At 47.3% G+C, this 24,951-nt stretch overlaps 1 protein-coding gene across 5 annotated transcripts in view; it reads right to left on the reverse strand.

The window, feature by feature from the left end:
• LOC147029751 (secretion-regulating guanine nucleotide exchange factor-like) overlaps window positions 1-24,062 on the reverse strand; it is a 230,893-nt gene extending 206,831 nt beyond the window's left edge. For 2 of the 5 annotated variants that reach the window (XM_085873056.1, XM_085873054.1), the window contains exons 1-2: window positions 23,815-24,060; window positions 21,154-21,301 (exon numbers count right to left, since the gene is read on the reverse strand). In XM_085873056.1, the coding sequence (XP_085729182.1) occupies window positions 21,154-21,301; window positions 23,815-23,832 (166 nt within the window). In that variant the 5' untranslated portion in view covers window positions 23,833-24,060. Of the gene's footprint in view, window positions 1-21,153; window positions 21,302-23,814 lie in introns of all 5 variants that reach the window. The other 3 variants (XM_085873052.1, XM_085873055.1, XM_085873057.1) reach the window with 3 other exon arrangements.
• Window positions 24,063-24,951: the final 889 nt, after the last annotated feature.

The following is a 24,951-nucleotide window of genomic DNA, read 5'->3' on the forward strand; positions in this document are numbered from 1 at the left end:
GTGCTGACATGCACATGTGCAATGGTGCCGGTGGAGGATGGTGGAAGGGTTCGAAGGCAGATGTCGTCGGTGTTATTGTTGTTACAAAAATCCTAACTATCAAAACAACTCCGCAGCGCATGATCATCCAATTCCCACTAGACTAGGGACAAGACCCTAACTTGAAACACACTTACCGATATAACAGAACTATAGGAGACGGCTGTCTGTTTGTGTGCACAAGGCTTCCGAATTCGTAACAATATATATGTATATATATATATATATATATATATATATATATATATATATATATATATATATTGTATATATACATATACAATATATATGTATACGCATACACACATATATATAAAAATATACACATACATATACATGTACCGGGAGTAATGGCGTGCACCTGTAATCCGGCTACTCGGAGGCTTGGGTTGGAGGATCGCTTGAGGATGGGAGCTCTGCGACGGGCCGCGCTATGAGAGGGTGTAGGGCAGCCCGGAATCATGGCGAAACCCAATCCTTATCCCTGTGTCATAAGAGGCGACCAGGGTTGCGTCAGGAAGCGCATCCGGCGTAAAACCTATGCCAAATCAGAATGCGGATCATAAAGGATGATCCGCTGTGGCGACCCCTAACGGGAGCAGCCGAAAGACGAACAACAACACATATACATACACACACACACACACACACACACACACACACACACACACACACACACACACACACACACACACACACACACATTTGTGGACCCTGGGTCAGGGGCGAAAACCACGAGGGGTGAACAACCTCGGATTCCCACCAGACTCTCGGATTGCATGCCATCACACATGAATAACTTCGTGACGCGGCGGGTCGCTAATCGACCGCGAACGCCAATAACTCGACCACGTGACTTTGGGTGCTCTGTCTAATAAATACCATTGACCGAAAGGTCACGTGATCAAATTACTGGGGGACATGCATCAGTATGCACTTGATCAAACCGTATCACCTTACCAGATCAGATGCAGCCAAGCGGAACTGCCAAGAATGTACCGGCTGGGAAACAGATCATTGGGAATAACTTCCCGGCTTAACTCGGGTGCGAGCCATGCTGGACCAATGGAAGAAAACACGAAAATGAGCTGTGAACATTTGTATACAAAGCATTTATTTACAATCAAGCGAGGAAAAGTATGTGGCACAGTGAATTGAGTTTATTTTTACGTGCAGCAGAGAAAGCAAGGAACTTGTGGGGTGCGGCAAAAGACAAGCAATCTTACAAAAGCAGATACAGAGCAGAGTTATCCCGTTATATATTCTACAATCATATTTAATGCTGGGACAGGTGCCATCTCACACACACACACACACACACACACACACACACACACACACACACACACACACACACACACACACACACACACACACACACACACACACACACACACACACACACACACACACACACACACACACACACACAGATTAGATAGCCAGAGAGAAAAAGCAGGTGAGGGTAAACGACCTCCCAATACCTCGTGCGGTCTTCTCGTGCAGTCGGAAGACCAACGCAACCCAGAATGCTTAGGTGGGAGGAATACTGGTTGTGTCTAAGACGTGGGCGTGGGAGTTGTGGTGTAGTGCAATGTGGGGGCGCCGTGCCGTACCAGAGGAAAACGGGATTGCGAGTCAGTAATGTTCTTCTTTGTGCATCCAGAGCACACAGGATAGAGGGGGAACAGAGAGAGAGAGAGAGAGAGAGAGAGAGAGAGAGAGAGAGAGAGAGAGAGAGAGAGAGAGAGAGAGAGAGAGAGAGAGAGAGAGAGAAAGAGAGAGAGTAGAATAGATGCGTGAGGAGAAAGAGAGAGAGTAGAATAGATGCGTGAGGAGAAAGATCCCTAATCTAGTCATGTAAAGGTCTCTATGTGTAGCGTGTACCTCCATGCGACGCTCCGCCTGAGCATTCCTACCTCATAATATGGCTCGTCATCTCCTGCTTATTTATTCACTGGGGTTCATGGCAACGTTCGCTCCACTTGATCCGCCTGGCTGCGCGGGTGTGGCGGGACGTCGACAGCATGGCAATCGCTTCGGATCTAGTCCTCGAAGAAGAAGCGCGATCTGAATGGCAAACGCACATAAATAATGTTCTGAAGAAGAGAGAGGAGACCCTAACAGCTCCCTGCTACCCATTTTATAAGCCCCAGGTGAAGAGTGGGGCAACGACAGGAAAGAGATGTGCTGTGGCCGAAATCCTGCTCCTCTATTGGGCCGCAGTGGCCCAAGCCATGCCCTGCCAGGCTCAGGGACCGGAAACCGGCTCAGATGCCGCCCGGCTTCAGCACAGCTCGGAGCTCCTGACTTAACATGGGGCATGCTCCCCGAGCTGACACCTCGGCCCTGAATGTGCACCGAGCGCAGTCTGAATGTCGGATGGCAGCGGACTTCTTCCGCCACCCACTGGCTCTTTCATGAGCCAAAATGCACACCCGAGACCGGAACCAAACTCCTGGATCACCCTTCTCGTGACCCCTTCTTGTTTTCCCCGATCTTGCCGTGGTCTGGTGAATGGATGAGGGCTGGATCAATTCCGGATGCTCACCCGGGACGTCCCCAGTGAGACGTGGTGGAGCTATTCGTGTCTGTTGCATGGTTGAGCATCGCGCAATGGCGAGGACAATCCGACACCGCATGGTGCTCCTCAGAATAGAGTGGAGAATTGTCGTGATGCAGAGGTACACGGGGGTGCGGGAATATTTTTCCCGTGTGCGGGAGTCATTTGTGGTCAAAGAGGTGAGATTTGGTGAGCGAGGTGTGAAGTAAGGTGAGGTGCCGGTGGGGAATTGGCACGCAGATTTAAATGAAATAATGGCGTGCGATTACAGTGTGCAGCTTGTGGAGTATACAGCTGGGATGTGGATTATCCGAGCTGTGGGAGGCATTGTGATGTGCTTATAAACAATTGCCGATTGAATGGTGTGTGCGCTTGGATGCTTGTTATGTACTCTGGCTAAAAGGACAGGGTTAGAGTGGGGATCAGAGTTTGAATCAGAGATATTTATTAGACCTAACTACGAGACCCATGCAGTGCACTTCGTCCCGTTAACCCACTACACATGAGGTGAGGAATAATTACACGAATACTCATGAAATAACTGCCTGGGGATCACTGCATGTTGGGTGCCATTGCCTTAGAGGCATGCGGTGTTGCAGAACCACGACAATATGTATGTGTGTGTATATATATATATATATATATATATATATATATATATATATATATATATATATATATATATATATATATATATATATAAAGACCCACCCACATCTGTGAATGGAGGGAATAGCCAATCAGCTTTCACCTTATCGACTACGCCCAGATTCAGCGAGAGCTGATTGGCTATTCCCTCCATTCACAGGTGACAGATGTGGGTGGGTCGTTCTTTATTTATATATTGACTGCTTTTGACGTTTGCACATGTTACATGCTTGAGAGCCTCATTGATATGCATTGCTGTGTGCGCTATCGCTGATGATTCGCCAATAAGTGATGAAACCAGTCCGGTAGCTGAGGGGAGTGCATAGCATTGGGATTGTCGTGTGTGTACTTTGTGTGAACGTGTTTATAGTTGTTGAGGAACTCTGGGAAGGGTTTGAAACAGCAAAGCACTTACTTTGTGCAAGTCTTCTTGGGTTGCTTCACGCAGATACTTTCGCAAGAGGAGCATGGGAGAGGTCAATCATATATATATATATATATATATATATATATATATATATATATATATATATATATATATATATATATATATATCAAAAGAATGCGTGGGAGAAGAGCGAGCAGAATGTTGAGTGAGGTCTTCTTCTTCTTGCATATGGCAGCTCAGCTGCCGGGGTAGCTATCATTTCTTGGAAGCGCTTCTGTGTCGCTGATGCAGTGCCCCTCTACCAGTATACATACTGGTTCTCATTTTGCCGACCTCGGAAGGATGACAGGCTGAATCAACCCCCTGGTGTATTAATTCAGCGGTCAACGGGGCTTGAACTCAGGACCCTAGGATTCCAGCCACCATCCTAACCACGAAGCAAACACCAGGCTCGTTGAGTGAGGTAATAAGGGGTTAAAACTTGTTCCTTCATGAAATCACGAAAGACTGACAGGACGATGAAGGGATGGTACAAGCTGTGGAGTGATTAATTCCTGTGCACAGATTAACTTTTTCTGCGGAGTCAAAATTTGTCATTGGTTCATGCGTAGCATGGCTGATGCCTATATCCAAAACCACTGTGCACAAGGCCACCTTGGGCTGAAAAAATAAAATATGCATCTGCTTGTCATGCAGCATGCAGTGGTGAGAAGAACCTCCAATAAACAGGGAAAGAAGCAGAGGGTAAATCAGGCGGACTGAAAAACTACTCCTCTTCAATGCTCGTGTCGATCTGCGTCGGCAGACAGGTACAACAATAGATTAAATCAATAAAACGTGAATTGATGTATGCCATGGGATGCAATAAGAAGTGTTTCGTTTGTTCGGAAATTCTACAAGGCCAAACTTCATGGAAGACAGTGAAGGTGAAATAAGACCTCATCGGAGTCTGTGAAAGCCCAGCAGCAATAGACTCTTCATCTCAGCCTCGACTAAACACAAGATCACAATGATTCCCAAGGCCATGTTTTCCACGGATTATTAAAAGCCAGCATTATGAGACCAGTAAAAGACAATATTGGATCTACACAATGCTGTGGCCTATTGTTTGTCATATTAATCCTTCCTAATTAAATGATATCTTGTTTGGGAGTTGAAATATTCAATATCTGCACTGATAAAACTAGAAGGGCACTCGGTAGAATGCAAACCTCCACATACAATGCCTACTCCAATTGAGCACATCAGGCCCAATAAATTTTTGAAATATCATGCCATCTATAATTTTTGGCCTCATCTCTCAATGTTGAAAATCACTTTAAAGATTAATAAAATCTCGTGTCTGGATCTTCACCAAAATCGAATGAATGCGTCCTTATCACACACCCAACCTGTCCAAGTTTTGTCCGAATCCGTCCACAACTTTGTGAGATATTCTGCACACAAACAGACAAACAAACACACAAACAAGCAGGAAAGACATCGTGCATAGCATGATACTTGCGAAATCCATCAAACAAACGTGATGTTCAAAATAATTGGTGGTTGGATTAAATGACAAAATATGCAAATCCTCTTCAAGGTTCAAGTCAATCCGGTGGAAATTGACAATTTTAGAAATTCGGCTCATGTTGACCCTTTGGTCGACATTGACTTCAAAAATAATTTGTGGTTGAATTCAGTGACCAGATATGCAAATGCTCTTCAAATTTCAAGTTGTTGGAATAAATATTGACAATTTTAGAAATTTGAAAAAGTTGTTGACCTTTGGACTATGATGACCTTTTGACGTAAAAAAAAAAAATTCAAAAAAAGATTATGTCGGACCCCAACTCTACCATTTGATGAATTTTCGTGAAGTTCGGTTTAGAATTGTGACTTGTAGTCGATTAAAGGTGAGCGGACAAACAAGCGATCAATATACTTGTGAATTTTATTTATTTTTGGCCAAGTAACAACCAGACAAACAAACAGACAGACAGAATAACGAACATGCATGACCAACCAATATACTTGAAAAATCTTTGATTTTCACAAGTAACAAAAAGACAGACGGGGGTGAAAACAGCCTCCTTCCACCTTCGGTGGCAGAGCAAACTAGAACGGCACTCGGTAGCGAGCATATCACTGCCAGGCTGAACAGTTTACATTTCGTATCCCACTGATGGGCTGGATCTGCATCCGGATATTAACTAAAATCTAACTGGCTTGTTCTTGTCACCTACCCAACTCATCCATCAAGTTTTGTCATAATCCATCCACAACTTTTTAAATATTGTTATATCTAATTTTTGGCCCACTCAACGTGGAAGAATCACGATAAAAGATTTTTTTTAAATCTCAGATCCGGATCAGCATCTTCACCAAAACCAAATCAATTTATCCATATCACACACCCAATCTGACCATCAAGTTTCGTCCAAATCCGTCCACAACATTTTGAGATATCCTGCTCACAAACAAACAAGAAAGATGTGCATAGCACAAAACGTGCCAAATCCAAATAACAATAGTCGCCAATGGAAACAGCAATTTGGTAATTTAGAAAATTTGACCTATCAAGTGTTTTTCGTGATGGAGTGTTGTGTATAACAAATTTGGTTGATACATTTTCTAATTGGTGCTTAATAGGTGTTTTATAAGTTTTGGATGGTATTCACCTTTGACCAGATTTTAAACACATACACGACACATGCATACAAATAAGCTGTATAAGTTTCAATCTGAAATATTAAAAAAATTCCTGAGCTTTGGCAATTATACAATCACAAAAAAAATCCCATTTGATAAGAATGGGGGTGAAATTGCTGTCATGGACACCATTTTCTCTTTGCCACGTGGGACTTTTCTCTTTGCAACCAACCAAGATGAGCAGACACTTAAAAATATATAACAGTAATAATAATATCTAATTAATTAATTATATTTTATACCCTCTTAGCTTGGTACTTGAGGCAGTTAACTGGGGGAGGGCAGCTTTTGATTATGGCTGGTGATACACAAATGTTACTGCAGAAGACCCTGAGACAGGGGGTCGAAAGGTTCTCATGGTCAACAGAGTTATAAAGGGTCGAAGGATTACAGAGGGTCTATTGATTATAAAGGGTCTAAAGATTATAAATACGGTTCATCCGAACATGAACTCATTAAAATGAGCGCCATCCGACCAACAGACCATCTGTCCATGGACTTTTGTGTTCAAGATATTTCAAAAAAAACATTGAACGTTAAGCTTTCATATCGCAGATATCTATTCCTCATGACATCTCATCCTCATTCGATAAAGGCTGTGATTGGCTGAATTATGTTGCCATGGCAATTGGAAAATATCTTGGTAACTTGGCTTGTGTACGTGATATTTCAACCAGAGTTGGTGTCAAAGCCACCCAATGCTCGCCTGTTTATACATTTATCGTTTTTAAAAGACTAGTCTAATAATTAATATTTTTTATAAAGCATTGCAGTGAAGTTTGATCCAAATGATTTTAAAGCAATATATGTATTTGTATATTGCAATCAGTAACAAGAGCGCAAGTGAGCACAATATACGCCCGAACAAGAAGGTATATACAGAATTGTGCTACTACATGGAAAACAGCAACCACTTTAGATGACAAACATATGTCACGTCACACCATCTCCTCAGTCTGTACGTATGTACCAAATATGAAACGTGAAAGTTGAAAACTTTGGGAGTTGGAGTGAGGACAGGAACGGATGGAAAACAGCATCCTGGTTGCCATGGCAACCACTTTAGATGACGAACCTATGTGGCGACACACTGCCTCCACAGTCTGTACCCATGTACCAAATATGAAACGTGAAAGTTGAAAACTTTGGGAGTTAGAGTGCGGACAGGAACGGAGGGACAGACGGCCGACCGGTATCACATGATACGCCCCGAGATTTCTATATATATATATATATATATATATATATATATATATATATATATATATATATATATATATATATATATATATATATATATATATATATATGTCATGTTAAGTTGTTGTTGTTGAATATATATAAATATATATGTTGTTGCGAATTCGCGCCCGCCGGCATGCGATCGGTCACGTAACTCGAATCGCGACATCTCCCACCGGACGGACAATTCAGTCGTGACCCTCCGGGAACTACCGCCCAGAGCCAGTCACGGGTGGGGGGTTAACCTCACCACGATCCTGCCAATTGCTCACCCGTGCAGGATAGGGTTGCTCGCCAAATTCGACCTACATAAGTACCTACGCGAGTGGTCGACCGGGCGATCGTACCACACCACAGGCCGACTCCGGACACGAACCGCTTAAGCGGTTCGTTCCGTATTACAGGGATAACCGAGCGGAGTTATCGTCGGCCTTGACGGTTCCGATTAATTACCGGGCGTTTTAAACCCACTATCAATCCCTTACGTGATGCAAGATGAAGATTCAATAAAAGGAAGGAGACGAAGCAAAGCGGGAAAACAGTTCACACAATGCACTTTATTTACACACACACAGACAAGCACATATATACAGCCATACAGTCATGCAACAAACGCAAATGCAATAGAAAGAGTTACACCGAATAAAAGGGGCAATGTACAGGCACAGACACTTAAGCAGCTCTACTTATTGGACACGGCGCCACAGCATGCATCCAACCCGAAAGAAAGAAAGCCACCCTCATAGGCAAGGAGGCAGACAGGTCCGTAGACCAAATGTACGTGGATCCTGGAGGATCGGCCAGGTCCACGAGACCGGGAAGGTCTTACCCGCGTCCTCGTGACATGATGGCGGGCAAGCCGTAATGTTAGCGCAGCTGCGCCCCGACTCCGTGGCCCGGGCGTGGTCAGAGGGTCCTCTCCGGCATGCTCCGCGCGAGCGGTTTTGTTGGCACCACGTTTAGGGTGGGGGAGGAACGGCCCCCCCCCCGGCACTATCTCAGCGTGGATGGGGGGGGGGGAAATTGCTGATGCTCAGGGAGAGGGGAATGGCTGGTTGGCTTGGACCCCGTGACGAGACGAGCGACCCCCACACCGCAACCTCGTTTCCGACCGCAGTCTTCCCTTGACTTGAACTTGAACTCGACCAGCCGCCTGCAAACGAACCGCGCGAACTCCAACTCCCTCCAACTTCCCTGCAACTCCTCGCGAGTCGCCTTGCACTCGCATCTTTATAGGCCTCAGGAGAAGCCAATATGCAAATATTTTGATCAAAACGCGATTGGAGGCGGGGCCACACCACCCTCTGTTCAGCCATTGGTCGGGCAAAAAGGGGGCATGAAGCATTCCTGATCCGCTTTTCAGGGCGAAAGGAATGCAATCACAGCGGGTTCGGAGGCGGAGCTACACTACCCGATGCTTAGTCATTGGGGGGATGAGAAGGGGGCGTGAAGCATTCCTGATCCGCTTTCCGAAGCGAAAGGAATGCATTCACAGCCCATGGTACGATGTGTGGTAGAAAGGCGGAGGTGGTGGGAGTTTGGTTGTTGGCGGGCGTCGTTTGAGAATGGTGGTGAAGCGATGTTTGCGGGATGGAGTTGTGGAGGTAAAGAGGCGAAGGTGGTGGTGTTTGAGTTGTTGTCGGGTGTCGTTTGAGAATGGCGGTGAAGCGATGTTTGCGGGATGGAGTTGTGGAGATAAAGAGGCGAAGGTGGTGGTGTTTGAGTTGTTGGCGGATTAATGGTCGAAAATAACAATAGAGAAAGAAAAAATGGCTAACTCAAAGCGTCGCAGCCCGGATGAATAGAAACATATTCCCTCTATTCAACGGATTTGGGCTAACTACACATGGACTTACCGATGTATCTCACCTGTGGACTCTTTATGGTCTAATGCGAATTTCCACAACCGTAACACGAACCCCTCCCCTTTTTACAGACTCGTCGCGAGTCGTCAAATTCTCGTGTGCCATCATGTGTAGTTCTCCCCTAATACGTTTTACCTTCGGATCCCTGAGTGCGACATTCAGTGTATTCGTGTCCCCAAAATAAATAACCTGAGGGCTGAGTAACTAACTAAGCAAACCCACTCATACAGACGACTTAAATAAAATTGCCGGCGCTCGACAAACATGCCGGGGGCGCACTCATGTTTACAGTACATCTTCACAATTTAACCTTACAAATCTTACACTAAACAATGGCCCAGGATCAATGGACTCTGCAGGCAGAAAAACAAAAGTCAACCGGTACACGGGCCGCCACTGCAGGCCCGTGTTGTAGCTGCCTACAGGGCAGTCCTTGCAAACTTGATCGATCCCGGCACACATGGATACGAACGGGGGGGGGGGGAGGGTAAACAGAATGGCGCAAAATGGACGAGGGCAGCAGGCATGGATGGCAAAGGTGGGCAGGCAAGGCATGGCAAAACAAGGCCGCCGCAGGCGAACACATCCTGCGGACGATCCGACCGGCACAGACCTTGCAGAAAGCAGCTGCAGACGATCCGGCTGGTACAGGCCTCGCAGAAAAACAACAGCCGATGAAGTTGGCCAGCCTCTCGCCGTGCAGTGCAGGTCAGTGGAGGGAGTGCAGTGGTGCTGGCCACTCAGAAGGCGGGCTCGGACCTTCCTACTGTCTCCCTCCCAACCTATCGCCTTTGCCTGTCACTGTCCCGACCTACTCCCTTAATTTGTAAAAAAAAACAATTTAGCCCCAACTTATTTTTTTTTGTTTTAATTTTAACTCTTCCCCACTATAATTCGTCCCCTAACCCCCTTTAACGTCCTTGTTCAGCGAACCTATCTCGTCACCTCGCCGACTCCCAACCCCTACGTTCCCTTCCCGGAGGGGAATAAGGGAGAGCTAGCGTCCTGTAGAGGCCCAAGTCAAACCTCAAGATAGCCTCCCCAGACTTCAGCGATCTAACCCAAAGTGGGTCCAGCGGCCCACAACGAGAGCGAAGGGATGGATGGTGCGGAGGGGTACACTTCCTATCTACCCTATCCATTTAACTTTTGAACTACCCTGGGGCTTTCAACAAGCGCCTCTCGCTTAAACTATTGGTTCTAACAACCCAGATTCCCGTCGCCTGTGTTGGTGTCCTCTCAAATTTTGGGCCTCGCCCCCCAATTTTCCTTCCGTGCCCTCACACGGTCTCATGGCTGGGGCGCGTGGCTCCCTTGGCAGGCACTACCCTCTGCCGATTCTCCTACGATGGCACCCCCGGGCACTACACTGCCTCCGAGCCTACCAGCTCCCAAAACACCGGGGAGTGCCCTCCCTGGTGACTCCCCTGAAATGCTCACGTGGCAGGCTGGCTTCCCGGGCCCCTTTCCGAGGGTCACCCATGCGCACAATACTGCCCACACGGCTAACGGCACCCCGGGCCCCCGCATCATGCGGGCGCACCCATGCCCACTACGCTATCCCGGCCCCCCCATGGGCCCTTGGCCTACTGCGGCTGACTAGCCCGGTGCCCGGGGTACCCACTCAGCGATACTCACCTTTCGCAGCCACGCTCCCAGCCCATCAACAGGGCTCCTGCACCCCTCCAAACAGGTATGGAGCCTACACTCACACCAACAGCAAAACGACTTCCATTTTCCAATTTGTCCAACCCAGCTAACTCACTCTACACTGACCCCGGGGTCCCTTGGGCGGGAGTCACTCCTCCCCCCAATCACTCATCGCACCATGCATTCCCCATTCGCTCCATACACACAGACCCGCTGGCCTCATTCACTCACCATGTACATTTTCCACTCTTCAACTCACACTCCATCGCTGAACTCGGCCATCCTGCTCACTACTTCCCCTAACTACCTCGTGCTCCACGTCGTCCCTTACAATATAGCACGTTCCATTTAACACTACGTAGCTTAGCTACGTCCCCTCTACACATCCACAGTCTGTCACTGTCTCCAAATCCTCATTTTCCATTTCCCTCCTAAATCTGACTACAATCCCTCTACCTAATCCATTCCACGGGCCCCATGAGGACCTATCCCTGCCCCATGGAGCCGGTCAAGCTATCACTAACCATTCCCCCTAACTCATTGTGTCCTGTGCCCTGGCAGGGGGTCTTTCATGCCTGCCTCGGGAATCCTGTTCACCCGAAAGCGAGGCTTGCTTTTGTCCTCCATTTTTTTTTTCAATTTCGTGCAGCATCAGCGTGGCAACTCGCAACCTGCCCACTTTGCCCGTGACGTCATGGCAGCTGTTCGTGTCCCTCGTCCCTCTTGGACGGTACCATCCGGCAGGGATTCACCCTCCTTCCGTATTCCAACCCTACACGCAGCCAACCCTTCAACCTCGCTCGGCACAACCGGACCCGCTTTGTCGTGATCCGCCTCAAGGGAGCAGAGCGTCTCCCTCCGTTCCCGAAGGAGGCCATCCAGCTGCTTGCACCGGGTCCCAACACGTTCCGCGAGCCCGTCCCCATTATCCTCCACTACCTCCGTGTGTGTGTGCTCGTCCTTAACCCCATCTTCATCATGTAGTCTCTCCTCTACCGTTTCTACCTCCTGTGTCTCTGATATTTCTTTTATTGTTTCCGTCGTCACCTCGTGTCTCATCTCACACGTCGCAGTCACCCCATTTAATTTTTCCCTCCGTGTCACCGTCACTGTTGCTTTCTCTGTCACTACCCTCGCACAACACGTCCCCCAAATTAATTTGCCCTCACCCGCCTTCAATGCGGGCCTGACAGCCGTTGCACTCCCCCTAAGCTTGTTCGCTCCCACACGTGTCGTCACCATTACGCACTCCGTTGTCCGCGTTTCACTGCACGCTATTGCCTTCATGCCGGCCTGCAGGTTTCGGCCCATTTGCTGCATCTCACCCCGCAGTGTTTGCGTATTTGCCTCCATGTTGTTTTTTATTTGTTGTGTATTTCCATCCATCTTTTCGTTCATGTTTTTTTATTTCGTCTCCCATTTGTTGCATCATCCGCATCAACATTTCCCCCACTCTGTTGATTTCAGCCAACTCCGATGAAGCCGAATCACCTCGGTCGGTCATGGTTTCGCTGGGGGCCGGGGAGGGAACTTGGCGGAGGTGGGGAGGGGGGGTGTCATACGCCGCGGCCTCTGCCGCGCCAATTTCGGGCTCTGGGTCCGTTTGTGGGGGGAGAAACTGTTCCTGCACAATAAACATTTCCTGCTCGGGGCTTTCATCCTGGGCCATGGATTCTATTAATTCTAACTCCATTCCTAATACCCCCGGCTCCCGTTCGCCTTGAGACTCCATCTTGTTTCTTGTAACGGGATTAATTTAAAAAGCTCGTAATTTGGAGGAAACGGGGGGGGGGGGGTCGCTTCGCACACCCTTGGTCCGTTCCCATGAATTTAGTCGGAGACGGGAGAGTTTGTTTCCGGCTCGCTGACACCAGTGTTGCGAATTCGCTCCCGCCGGCATGCGATCGGCCACATAACTCGAATCGCGACACGTCACCCACCGGGCGGACAATTCAGTCGTGACCGTCCGAGAACTACTGCCCGGTGCCAGTCACGGGTGGGGGTTTAACCTCACCACGATCGTGCCAATTGCCCACCCGCGCAGGATAGGGTTGCTCGCCAAATTTGACCTACCCAAGTACCTGCGCGAGTGGTCGACCGGGCGATCGTACCACGCCACAGGCCAACACCGGACACGAACCGCTTAAGCGGTTCGTTCCGTATTACAGGGATAACCGAGCGGAGTTATCGTCGGCCTTGACGGTTCTGATTAATTATCAGGCATTTTAAACGCACTATCAATCCCTTACGTGATGCAAGATGGAGATTCAATAAAAGGAAGGAGACGAAGCAAAGCGGGAAAACAGTTCACACAATGCACTTTATTTACACACACACACAGACAAGCATGTATATACAGCCATACAGCATGCAACAAAAGCAAATGCAATAGAAAGAGTTACACTGAATAAAAGGGGCAATGTACAGGCATCGACACTTTAGCAGTTCTACTTATTGGACATGGCGCCACAGTATGCATCTAACCTGAAAGAAAGAAAGCCACTCTCATAGGCAAGGAGGCAGACAGGTCCGTATACCAAATGTACGTGGATGCTGGAGGATCGGCCAGGTCCACGAGACCGGGAAGGTCTTGCCCACGTCCTAATGACGCGATGGCGGGCAAGCCACAATGTTCGCGCAGCTGGGCCCCGACTCCGTGGCCCTGGCGTGGTTGGCGAGTCCTCCCCGGCGTGCTCCACAAAATCGGTTTTGTTGGCACCACGTTTAGGGTGGAGGAGGAACGCCCCCCCCCCCCCGGCACTATCTCAGCGCGGATGGGGGGGGGGAATTGCTGATGCTCATGGAGAGGGGAATGGCTGGTTGGCTTGGACCCCGCGACGAGACGAGCGACCCCCACAACGCAACCTCGTTGCCGACCGCCGTCTTCCCTTGACACAACACCTTAACACTGGAAACATTTGGTACTGTATCCATGAAACCAATAACAGTTTAAATACCGTTTATATGCATACACGTGTGCAAAATGAAGGAATTATTGACAACCGATGCACCCCCTTCTCATTCTTGTCATTTCCTTAATTATAACCCCTGAACCCACCCAAAGCCTTATTTCCATTTTCTCTAACCCTGCACCTTTATTTTAATTTTCTCAATTCCCTCAGCTCTGTGTGTGAACCTCCCCCACCACCCCATAACTCGAACCCACTACACCCCCAAATTCCTGCATAAGCAATTGTACATTATCCTACCAAAAGTTAATGGAACATCCCAAGTTGTCAGTTGTAAGAATTGTCCCAATGCATGTTTGGCATCAATATGAATATTAACCTCACCTAACCAAATCCCTCCCTCTTATTTACAGGTGACTGTGTTCCTCACCACCACCACCACCACCACCACCACCACAACAGCAGCCCCACCCCAAACCCTCTCTTTTCCCATTTGTTCATTCCTCCCCTTTTTGCTTGTTGCATCCAACTATGGCCCCACTACCCCCATTGCCAGTTCATCACCTTTTCACCCTCCATCACCTCGCTCTTCCACGAGCCTCAATGTTGTTTTGAAAAATATGTCAGCAAGCGAAGCAGTAAAAAAAATACTCAACTAAATCAACTTGTTCAAATGCAGAGCATTATCACTTGAAGGAAGAAGTTTGAAAATGAGTTACAACTGGGAATGACGTTGATTAATTATAATCCAATCGTAGGGTACCTCCATCCACCGAGGGAAGAGATGCTTTCATTGGATTGTTCGACAAACTATGCAGGACTCTTTTGTCAAATCAAAACTCGACCTGATGTTTTGAGAGAGTTTAGTGAGGGGGGGGGGGGTGAAATTAAAACCTGTCAGTTTGTTGGTCCATTAACTCTATTAAATTATAAATAAAAGCAGCTGGCCATGAGAGCCTTTCATCGGTGCAGTCAATGGAAGACGTCATGTGACACAGGGTACAACAAACTGGCATTGTCACGTCTCAATATGCAAACTGGTTTTGTGGAGCAACGAGTGCAGACACAGATTGTTTGTTTAATGTTGGGGAATGGTGGGAGTATGGGAACTCGAATGATAAGTCATTGAAAATAACCAGATAATTTGAAAGAAAGAGGGGTATTTTCTAAGAGGAATGGCCAAGAATCCCACATCCTGGAAGTAAATTTGTTTTTAACATTACAGCCTTGAGTATAGGGCATCGCGAGGCATTATAAGATGCTGAAATGACCAAATACTGAGGATCGTTATACACACCAGGATACATACAAAGGAAATTTGGCACAGGAGAGGGCCATTCGACCCATCATGCCTGTGCTGCACCAAATCCAGAAACCATCACCCATCCACACACAACCAACTTACAAGTCCTGCTGATATCTCCATAATCCCTCTCTCTCCAATGCATGCAGGTACCTATCTTAATTCGAATTTAAACCTATCCACCACCCCCTCTACTACCACTAGCTTTCCAGAAAGACAATTCCATGCATCAAGTACTCTCTGACTGAAAGACCCTTGATTTAATACTGTCCTCTCTCATCTTCTTTACCCTCAAGCTATGGCCCCAAGAACTTAATTGTTCTGAAAAAAAATCCACTGCCTCTTTGTCCACACCATTCATTATCTTAAACATTTCAATCATGTCCTCATATAATCACCTCCTTTCCAATGTATGAAGAGCCGTCTCCTTCAGCCTCTCCTCATAGCTTCGTCTGGGTAGCTCCAGAATCAATCTAGTAGTCTGATACTGAACCTTTTTTTTCATAGCAGCTATGTCCTTCATCAGATGTGGTGACCAAAACTGAATACAATATTCTCGAGAGGTTGGCATCCACGGGAAGGAGGAAATTCCTCCTCGATTAGCCTTCTGAGTGCAGAGAGAAAAGCAACATCTTCAAGATAATGTCGTTGGTACCCAGAGTACTCTTGGAAGTGACATAATTTCCCTTAATCTCAGAGGCTGTATTTGAAAATAAAGTCTGGTGTTGTCTCAGGCATCTGTCTGCACGTGTGCGTGATTGATGTTGCAGCTCCTCCACAGGCATGAGAGCCAGCAAGAAAAACAGAAAGAAAGAAAGAAAAAAAGACGAGGCCTCATCTCTCTCTCAAATGACATGGACCAACTTTTAATCACTCATCCCAACTCTCTCTTCCTCATACATGGTGCCTTCAATTGTCACCATGTTAATTTGTTGGGTGTTGGTGCCTCTCTCAACAGTGATGACTCCATCAACATCTCTCTCAGATGACATGGACCAACTTTTAATCACTCATCCCAACTCTCTCTTCCTCATACATGGTGCCTTCAATTGTCACCATGTTAATTTGTTGGGTGTTGGTGCCTCTCTCAACAGTGATGACTCCATCGACATCTCTCTCTCAGATGACATGGACCAACTTTTAATCACTCATCCCAACTCTCTCTTCCTCATACACTGTGCCTTCAATTGTCACCATGTTAATTTGTTGGGTGTTGGTGCCTCTCTCAACAGTGATGATTCCATCAACATCTCTCTCAGATGACATGGACCAACTTTTAATCACTCATCCCAACTCTCTCTTCCTCATACACTGTGCCTTCAATTGTCACCATGTTAATTTGTTGGGTGTTGGTACCTCTCTCACCAGCCCTGGCACTTCTGCAAAAGACTTCAGTGACTCAATGGGACAGACTCACTCCATGAATTTTCCCACCCGGATTTGTCCCAATGGAAAATATTCCCGACTAGATTTGGTGACGACCAACTCCCCCGCCAAAGTATTTTGCTCGTCCTCTGCCTCAATTGGCTCATCTGTTCATGTACTTGTGAAGGTCAACATCTACATGGTCATTCTCAGAGAACAGCCTCAGTGCTGCTGAGTCTGGTCGTTCACTCAGGCAAACTGGCAGGGACTACAAGCAGCCATCACACATCAGGACTGGTCTCCTATATCCACTGCCCCTGATATTAACTCAGTGTGGGAATTCTTCCACAGAAGGTCTCGGTGTCTGTCTCGGTGTCTGTGTGTCTCTGTCTCGGTGTCTCGGTGTCTGTCTCGGTGTCTGGGTGTCTGTGTGTCTCTGTCTCGGTGTCTGTCTCGGTGTCTGGGTGTCTGTGTGTCTCTGTCTCGGTGTCTGTCTCGGTGTCTGGGTGTCTGTGTGTCTCTGTGTCTCGGTGTCTGTCTGGGTGTCTCTGTGTCTCTGTCTCTCTGTCTCTCTGTCTCTCTGTCTCTCTGTCTCTCTCTCTGTCTTAGTTCCCTTAGAACCCTTAGTTCTCTGAATCCTGTGGTGGAGCAGTTGCTTTAAAACAACTTGTATTCTCCTCCTGGAAGACAAATCTGATCAATGGTAGCCTCAGATCATTCCACAAAGAGCGCAACAAGTGTGTATTCACTAAGGAGATCCAGAAACCAACATCTGTCCAATCTCAACAAATGAACTTTCAAAGTTGTCTCCCTCCTCTAAAACCTGGTGGTGCTTTGTCAAGTCCATCTCCAATGTATGATCCCCACCCCTTCCTTCACTTCAAATGGAACTACAGCCACCTCTGCTTGCGAGAAGGCCGAATTCCTCAATTGTGTTTGCTTCATAATCTCATGCCCCTAATATTGGGTCACCGAAATATTGGGTGACCCTTATTGTCAGTAATTCTGTCTGTTTGTTTGGATGTTTGTTCGTTTGTCATCAGCATAATTGGTAGTAGACGTGGGCGGATTTTCACCAAACTCAGGTGGTAGGTACATCTTATGACCTAGTGCTTTGGAAATTGTGGTTGCTTGGGACGCTTTGGTTCCCTAACAAAAACCGAAAAACCTTCAAAATTGGTACCGTTCACGCGAAATCAATTCCGAAAGCCATTATCACACGTAGGGTTATGAAATTTGGCACGAATGATCTACAGGTGATGCTCTATCAAATATATTCCGGTTTTTGTGATATATGGAATACTTTACCCGCAGCGCCCCCAACAATTTGGGTATGCGTGAAAATTGGCGAAAATTGAAGGCCCCTACCGACCAGCTGAGTGCATCGATATGAATGAAACTTTGCAGGTTCATGGTATTCAATGAGTACTACAACTTTGCCTCAAGACATATTGACCGATTTCGCTTAGGTCAGGGGTCAAAGGTCAATTAGTGCAAACATCGATAACATGCAAGAGCTGGAGGTGCCTTCACGCCAAATGCTACTCCTCCTAGGGTTATGGTCGGATGGTCATGAAAATTCACAATAATCGTCTGGAATACATTGTACACAAACGATCGAGCTGGATTTTCGATTTTGGTCTTTGTTCACCCACAACACCCCCTCGAACTTTGGGGATTTCCGATTTCAGACCGCATTTTCGGTACTTTTCATTCAAATGGATACCGACTAGTTACAGTAGATGGAACTGGATGAGATTTGATATGCATAATCTTAAGTTGATTCCCTATCCGCTATATGACATCTATATCTTATAGTTTCCATGCTCAGCGACCCATCGCCGCCTACCGGCTTGTCTGTATATCTCTCTCTATCTCTCTTTCCCCATTCCCAGTTGTACCCAACTGCTCCTGAATTCTGTCTTTTGCACCTGAAAAGGTGGAAACGTTTCTGGAAATCTTCAACTCTGACTCTGACTCGACAACTGAATCGGATTTCATTACAGCTCATATGTCCTAAAAACCTGCTCTGCTGCTCTTGCACTTCCTCTCTCTTCCCCTTTTCACCCTGTCATTCATCCTAGTTCATCTTTTGTCTGCCTGAAAATCAGCCAACATCACAGCATTACATTAAAAAAAATGCAAAAACAGATCCTCTTAACCACAGAACAATTATCTTACCTCCAATCATCAGCAAGGTTCCTTTTCTCCAACAGCCTCATTTTAGATTGTCAATTTGGATTCAGACCAGGTCACTCACTCCATCCACCCTGGACATGCTGCTTCTACTCTCCAAACAATGAAGGGATGGAGGCCCTCAATATCAGACAGGAGATCAGGACCGTCTCTCTTGACTTATCTTGAGCTTTCAACACAATCTGTCAACCTGCCCTGCTCTCTAAACTGTCTGACGATGGAATCCAATGTCAACTCCACTTTTGGATTACTGACTTCCTCCACTCTCGTAGCCAATGTGTGGATCTCAACAGAACCGTTTCATCTCCTCTCCCTGTCAAGGCTGGATTACCACAAGGCAGTGTTCTCGGCCCCGTTTTATTCCTAGTCATCAATGATCTCACCGACTCTCTAGAAAAATCCTCTACCTCTTTGCTGATGTCTCCACTCTCTGCTATTGCATCTCTCATCTTTCTGATAGGAAGCAGCCTCTCTCCTCTCCTCATACCTCGTCTCATACAAACTCATCAAATACTTGGAACCTGTCTATCAATCCAGAAAAATCCCACACACTCACTCTAACTTTCCGAAATGACCGTTCTGGAAGCCTTCCCATCAACTTTCTCAACAACCGTCTCAAAGAGCTTCAGGCAATCAAACTCTTTGGTCTCACTCTCAGCCATGATCTCACTTGGGCAAGCCACATTTCAAAAATTGGCCTCCAGATCCAGACGGCGGATGGGCATCCTCCGTTATGTGGAGTCCTTCCTTAGCACAAATAAGCTCCTATGCACCTACAAGTTTTCGTCTGCAGCTCGATGGAGTACTGCTCTACCCCTCTGGGCTGGCTCCCCTGCCTCACATCTTGTTCAGCTTGACAACGTGGAAACAAAGACTTTCAAGATCATTGGAATCTCTCACGATGAAGCGGAGTCTATGGGTCAATCGATTCACCATTGCCGACAGGTCGGTGGTCGCTCTGTCTTCTTCCACCTCATTTATTGTTTTGAACCCTCTGCCCTTTCCGTGCTTTGTTTCCCGTCCACCCTCCACCCCACACCCCACCAATATCTGCAGACACAAGCGGTCCACCAGCAACCCCCGTCTAGTGAAACTGCCTAAATCCAGAATCATTGCTCACCTGCACTCATTTGTTCCTCATGTTGGTTTTTCTCAACCTGTGGAACCAGCTTCCACACTCTCTTCGATCTCATTCTTCCCTCCAGGTATTCAAAACAGCTGTTGTGTTACACCACAATCTCAGGTCAACCCCATTCAAAGTCACGATCTTTTCTCCTCCCGATAAACCATCTCCATCCCTCTAAAGGTTTTGGTTGTGTATCAATCTTGTCCACCCTTTGCGTTCTCCCCTCACCCTCATCATTATCTGCATTCCTTGTTTGTCCATCTCTGTCTACCTTCTCCCTCCACCCTGCTATTGGCATTTTCCCTTTCCCCTGCTATTCCCTTTGTTATGTTGTGTCCCAGCTCTTCCACGAGCTAACACCAGGTATCGTAAAAAAAAAATATACATATTTTTTAAGACTGTGGTAATCCCAAAGACTAAGCAATGAAGCTGTCTATGGGATTATTACTTTGCCATCACAGACAGGTTGATGGTCTCTCTGTCTGCTTTAACCTCCTTTCTGGTCTTGCTCCCTCTGCTCTTTCCGTGCTTTCTCACACCCAGGTTTCTCTAGGGCTCACATGGTCTACCATCAACCCCATCCTGGTGAAATTACCTAAATCCAGAATCTCTGCTCACCTCCACTCATTTGTTCTATTTCTTTTATCCCCACCTGTGGAACCAACTTCAACATCCTCTCCAATCTCAGTCTTCAACACAGCCGTTCCCTGCCATCTCAGATCGTCCCCCAATTCAAAACCATGATATTTTCCACCCTCGTTAACCCCACCGAAATCCCTCCTCTTTCCCTTATTCCAATTTTCCAGTTTTCCCTCCTTGGAGTTTCCTTCTGTATCCATCTTGCCCAACCCACACATGCATGCTTTTGCCTGTTACGTCCTTATCCGTTCAGGGCACGAGCTCTTTCATAAGCCTGATCACGTACATACAAATGTACAGATGTGAATATGCAGGTTCGAAATGTACAAATGTCCTTAAGAGGAAAATTACTCCACAAGGCTGCAACAAACACCGAAACATCACAATGGCAGTTTCCTCCACGACGCCTCAAGGACAATGACCGTTCGAGCCAAGGAACGGACAAGGGCAGACAGACAGCATGGATGGGTGTACAATGAATAATTGTACCAATGTAAAAGTATAATTGCAAATCTAACTGGAAACGTACCGGTCACGAGGGCAGAATGAGCTCCTCCGCCACATATGGCTTTCACTGCAGGCACAGATGCTTGAGGCACCGGCTGCCACTGGACCAGACATGGAAGGAGCTGATCACGATGATGGCCCAAACCCAACTGCCCAGAGTTGTTTGTACCCTGCACAGGACCACACAAAAACTACTCAAAAAACTACGCACAGGACTACTCAAAACAGTATTTATTTTTTCACCATCAATCAAAGAACCACCTATCATGTGGAACAATGCACACAGGAGCCGGTGTGACGTCACAGATGGTGCAGGACGGCCATTGGGGGGGGGACAGGTGGGTCAGGGCGGCCACGGGGAAAGGTAGAACGGTACACCACAGAAACAGGTACAGGTGGGTCAGGGCGGCCACGGGGAAAGGGAGAACGGTACACCACAGAAACAGGTACAGGTGGGTCAGGGCGGCCACGGGGAAAGGGAGAACGGTACACCACAGAAACAGGTACAGGTACAGGTGGGTCGGGGTGGCCACGGGGAAAGGTAGAACGGTACACCACGGGAATAGGTACAGGTGGAGCAGGGTGGCCACGGGGAAAGGTAGAACGGTACACCACAGAAACAAGTACAGGTGTGTCAGGGCAGCCACGGGGAAAGGTAGAACGGTACACCACGGGAACAGGTACAGGTGGGTCGGGGCGGCCATGGGGAAAGGTAGAACGGTACACCACGGAAACAGGTACAGGTGGGTCAGGGTGGCCACGGGGAAAGGTCGAACGGTACACCACGGAAACAGGTACAGGTGGGTCAGGGTGGCCACGGGGAAAGGTAGAACGGTACACCACAGAAACAGGTACAGGTGGGTCGGGACGGCCACGGGGAAAGGTAGAACGGTACACCATAGAAACAGGTACAGGTGGGTCGGGGCGGCCAAGGGGAAAGGTAGAATGGTACACCACAGAAACAGGTACAGGTGGGTCGGGGCAGCCACAGGGAAAGGTAGAACGGTACACCACAGAAACAGGTACGGGGTGGTAGGGTGGCCACGGGGAAAGGTAGAACGGTACACCACAGAAACAGGTACAGGTGGGTCGGGGCGGCCACGAGGAAAGGTGAACGGTACACCACAGAAACAGGTACAGGTGGGGTAGAGTGGCCACGGGGACAGGTAGAACGGTACACCACAGAAACAGGTAACAGGTGGGTCAGGGTGGCCACGGGGAAAGGTAGAACGGTACACCACAGAAACAGGTACAGGTGGGTCAGGGCGGCCACGGGGAAAGGGGAACGGTACACCACGGAAACAGGTACAGGTGGGTCAGGGCGGCCACAGGGAAAGGGAGAACGGTACACCACGGAAACAGGTACAGGTGGGGTAGGGTGGCCACGGGGAAAGTTAGAACGGTACACCACGGAAACAGGTACAGGTGGGTCAGGGCGGCCACGGGGAAAGGTAGAACGGTACACCACGGAAACAGGTACAGGTGGGTCAGGGCGGCCACGGGGAAAGGTATAACGGTACACCACAGAAACAGGTACAGGTGGGGTCGGGTGGCCACGGGGAAAGGTAGAACGGTACACAACGGAAACAGGTACAGGTACAGGTACAGGTACAGGTGGGTCAGGGCGGCCACGGGGAAAGGTATAACGGTACACCACAGAAACAGGTACAGGTGGGGTCGGGTGGCCACGGGGAAAGGTAGAACGGTACACAACGGAAACAGGTACAGGTACAGGTACAGGTGGGTACAGGTAGGTACAGGTGGGTCAGGGCGGCCACGGGGAAAGGGAGAACGGTACACCACAGAAACAGGTACAGGTGGGTCGGTTTATATGTTCTAAAATAATGAAGCAATCAGAGATCAAGCGTTACCTTGTCAAGGTAACCTAGTCCAGAGCGTTTGCCAAGTTACAAGCAGATAGACAAACATCAGAATTTGTTTGACATCAAAACCACGTGCTCAGCGCGAACTTTAAAAAGTTTCGAAATCAACTCCGTCACTATGATGTCACTTTCTCCGTGTTCCATGCAGTACGTACCACGTGACTACCAACTGATCACCTGTCTTTCCATCGAATGCATCATCAACTTCACTTAGGCCAAAGTCACATATGCTCTACGGCGAGGATACGGCGGCCGTACACCCTCTGAATTGACAGAAACGTGCGGCGGCCGCAGAGTTTCTGAGGTGGCCTCAGGGTGGCCCTTTGCCGTATGGCTATATTTTACAGGTCGTAGGGTCGCTGTGGAATTATAACGCGGAGTTATAACTGTTTTCATCTCTACGTTCGTCGGAGCAATTCGACAAGCCGAAACAAAAAAACTGGTAAAAAAAAAAAATATAGAAAATTAACCCATTCGTTACCGTCCGTCTGGCCGCACGTTCGCCTTAGGGCCCCTGCGGTCGCCTTGCGGGCACCTTGCGTCTGCCTTGGAAATTCTATGGCCGCCGCAGGAACGCCCTAAGGTCACCGTGCGACATCAAATTAAAGACCGTACGGCAACCCCACGTTTTCGGTCTCCACAATTTATAAATACACCGTGCGCTCCCAAAAAATAAATCCATATATGACTGCTACATTGTGTGACCGTGGAAATACTGCGGCCGCCGTATAATTAATTGCTAGTGGCCGTAGATTTTGGAGACCCCACGGCCGCCGTGGCAAATGTGACCTCGGCCTTACCCACGCGAACAGCGCCATGTCATCCGCACTGAAACATCACATGTCCCGTACACAATAGATATGACACACACACACACACACACACACACACACACACACACACACACACACACACACACACACACACACACACACACACACACACACACACACACACACACACACACACACACAGACACACACAGACACAGACACAGACACAGACACAGACACAGACACAGACACAGACACAGACACAGACACAAACACAAACACACACAGCAATCTCTGATCTGATCTATTATCGATCAAGAGTTCTCTTCGACTTTGATGGACTCTTACATGTGGTGTATAGCGACAGTTTAATCAAGCGATATTGGTTTCCTCTTATTCATAATATTGCTTCAACTTCTCTTTTCATAACGAAAAAGGAATTCGAGATAAATACTGTAGTGACACGTATTAAACCTATTCTCGTTTTAATGTAGAATATAACGGAAGACGGACACAGCGATTGTGTTGAGAGGATTTTTGGCATTTGGTTCTGCGCTTCTTCGTTGATATGTTTTAACATATCAGATAATAAATAATTATTATTTGTCTCTTTTTTTCTATGGCCGCCGCAGGAACGCCCTAAGGTCACCGTGCGACATCAAATTAAAGACCGTACGGCAACCCCACGTTTTCGGTCTCCACAATTTATAAATACACCGTGCGGCATATTTTTTTATACACCGTATAAAATACCTATTATAATAGACACGACGTAAAACTTATATATGTGAGAACAAAAACAAATGATGGAGAAAAACGTCCTTTCATCAACAGTTTATTAATCAAGACACAATAATTATATATCCCCTCTAACTGACTTTTTTTCTTCCAGTATTTTATCAAAACATTATTATTATTTTATTAAGCTATAACTGGTTAATCATGTCCAAAAATGTTGAATTTTATACGGTGTGGAGTGCACGGAGAAATTTGAGGTGTATACAAGCAGTAAATACTAGTTTGGCTGGCTGTTGTTATTCATTTTTTTCCGTCTCATTATTTAACAAATGTCCGTTTAAACATGCTTTGAACTATGAGATTACATCATCTTGTGTTAAAGTTTGCAACGCAAATTGATCAAGCAACGTTACTCAAATAAATATA

The sequence above is a fragment of the Eptatretus burgeri genome, chromosome 3, assembly GCF_056783735.1.
Source record: "Eptatretus burgeri isolate ZD-2024b chromosome 3, Ebu_testis_v1, whole genome shotgun sequence".
Classification (NCBI taxonomy): domain Eukaryota; kingdom Metazoa; phylum Chordata; class Myxini; order Myxiniformes; family Myxinidae; genus Eptatretus; species Eptatretus burgeri.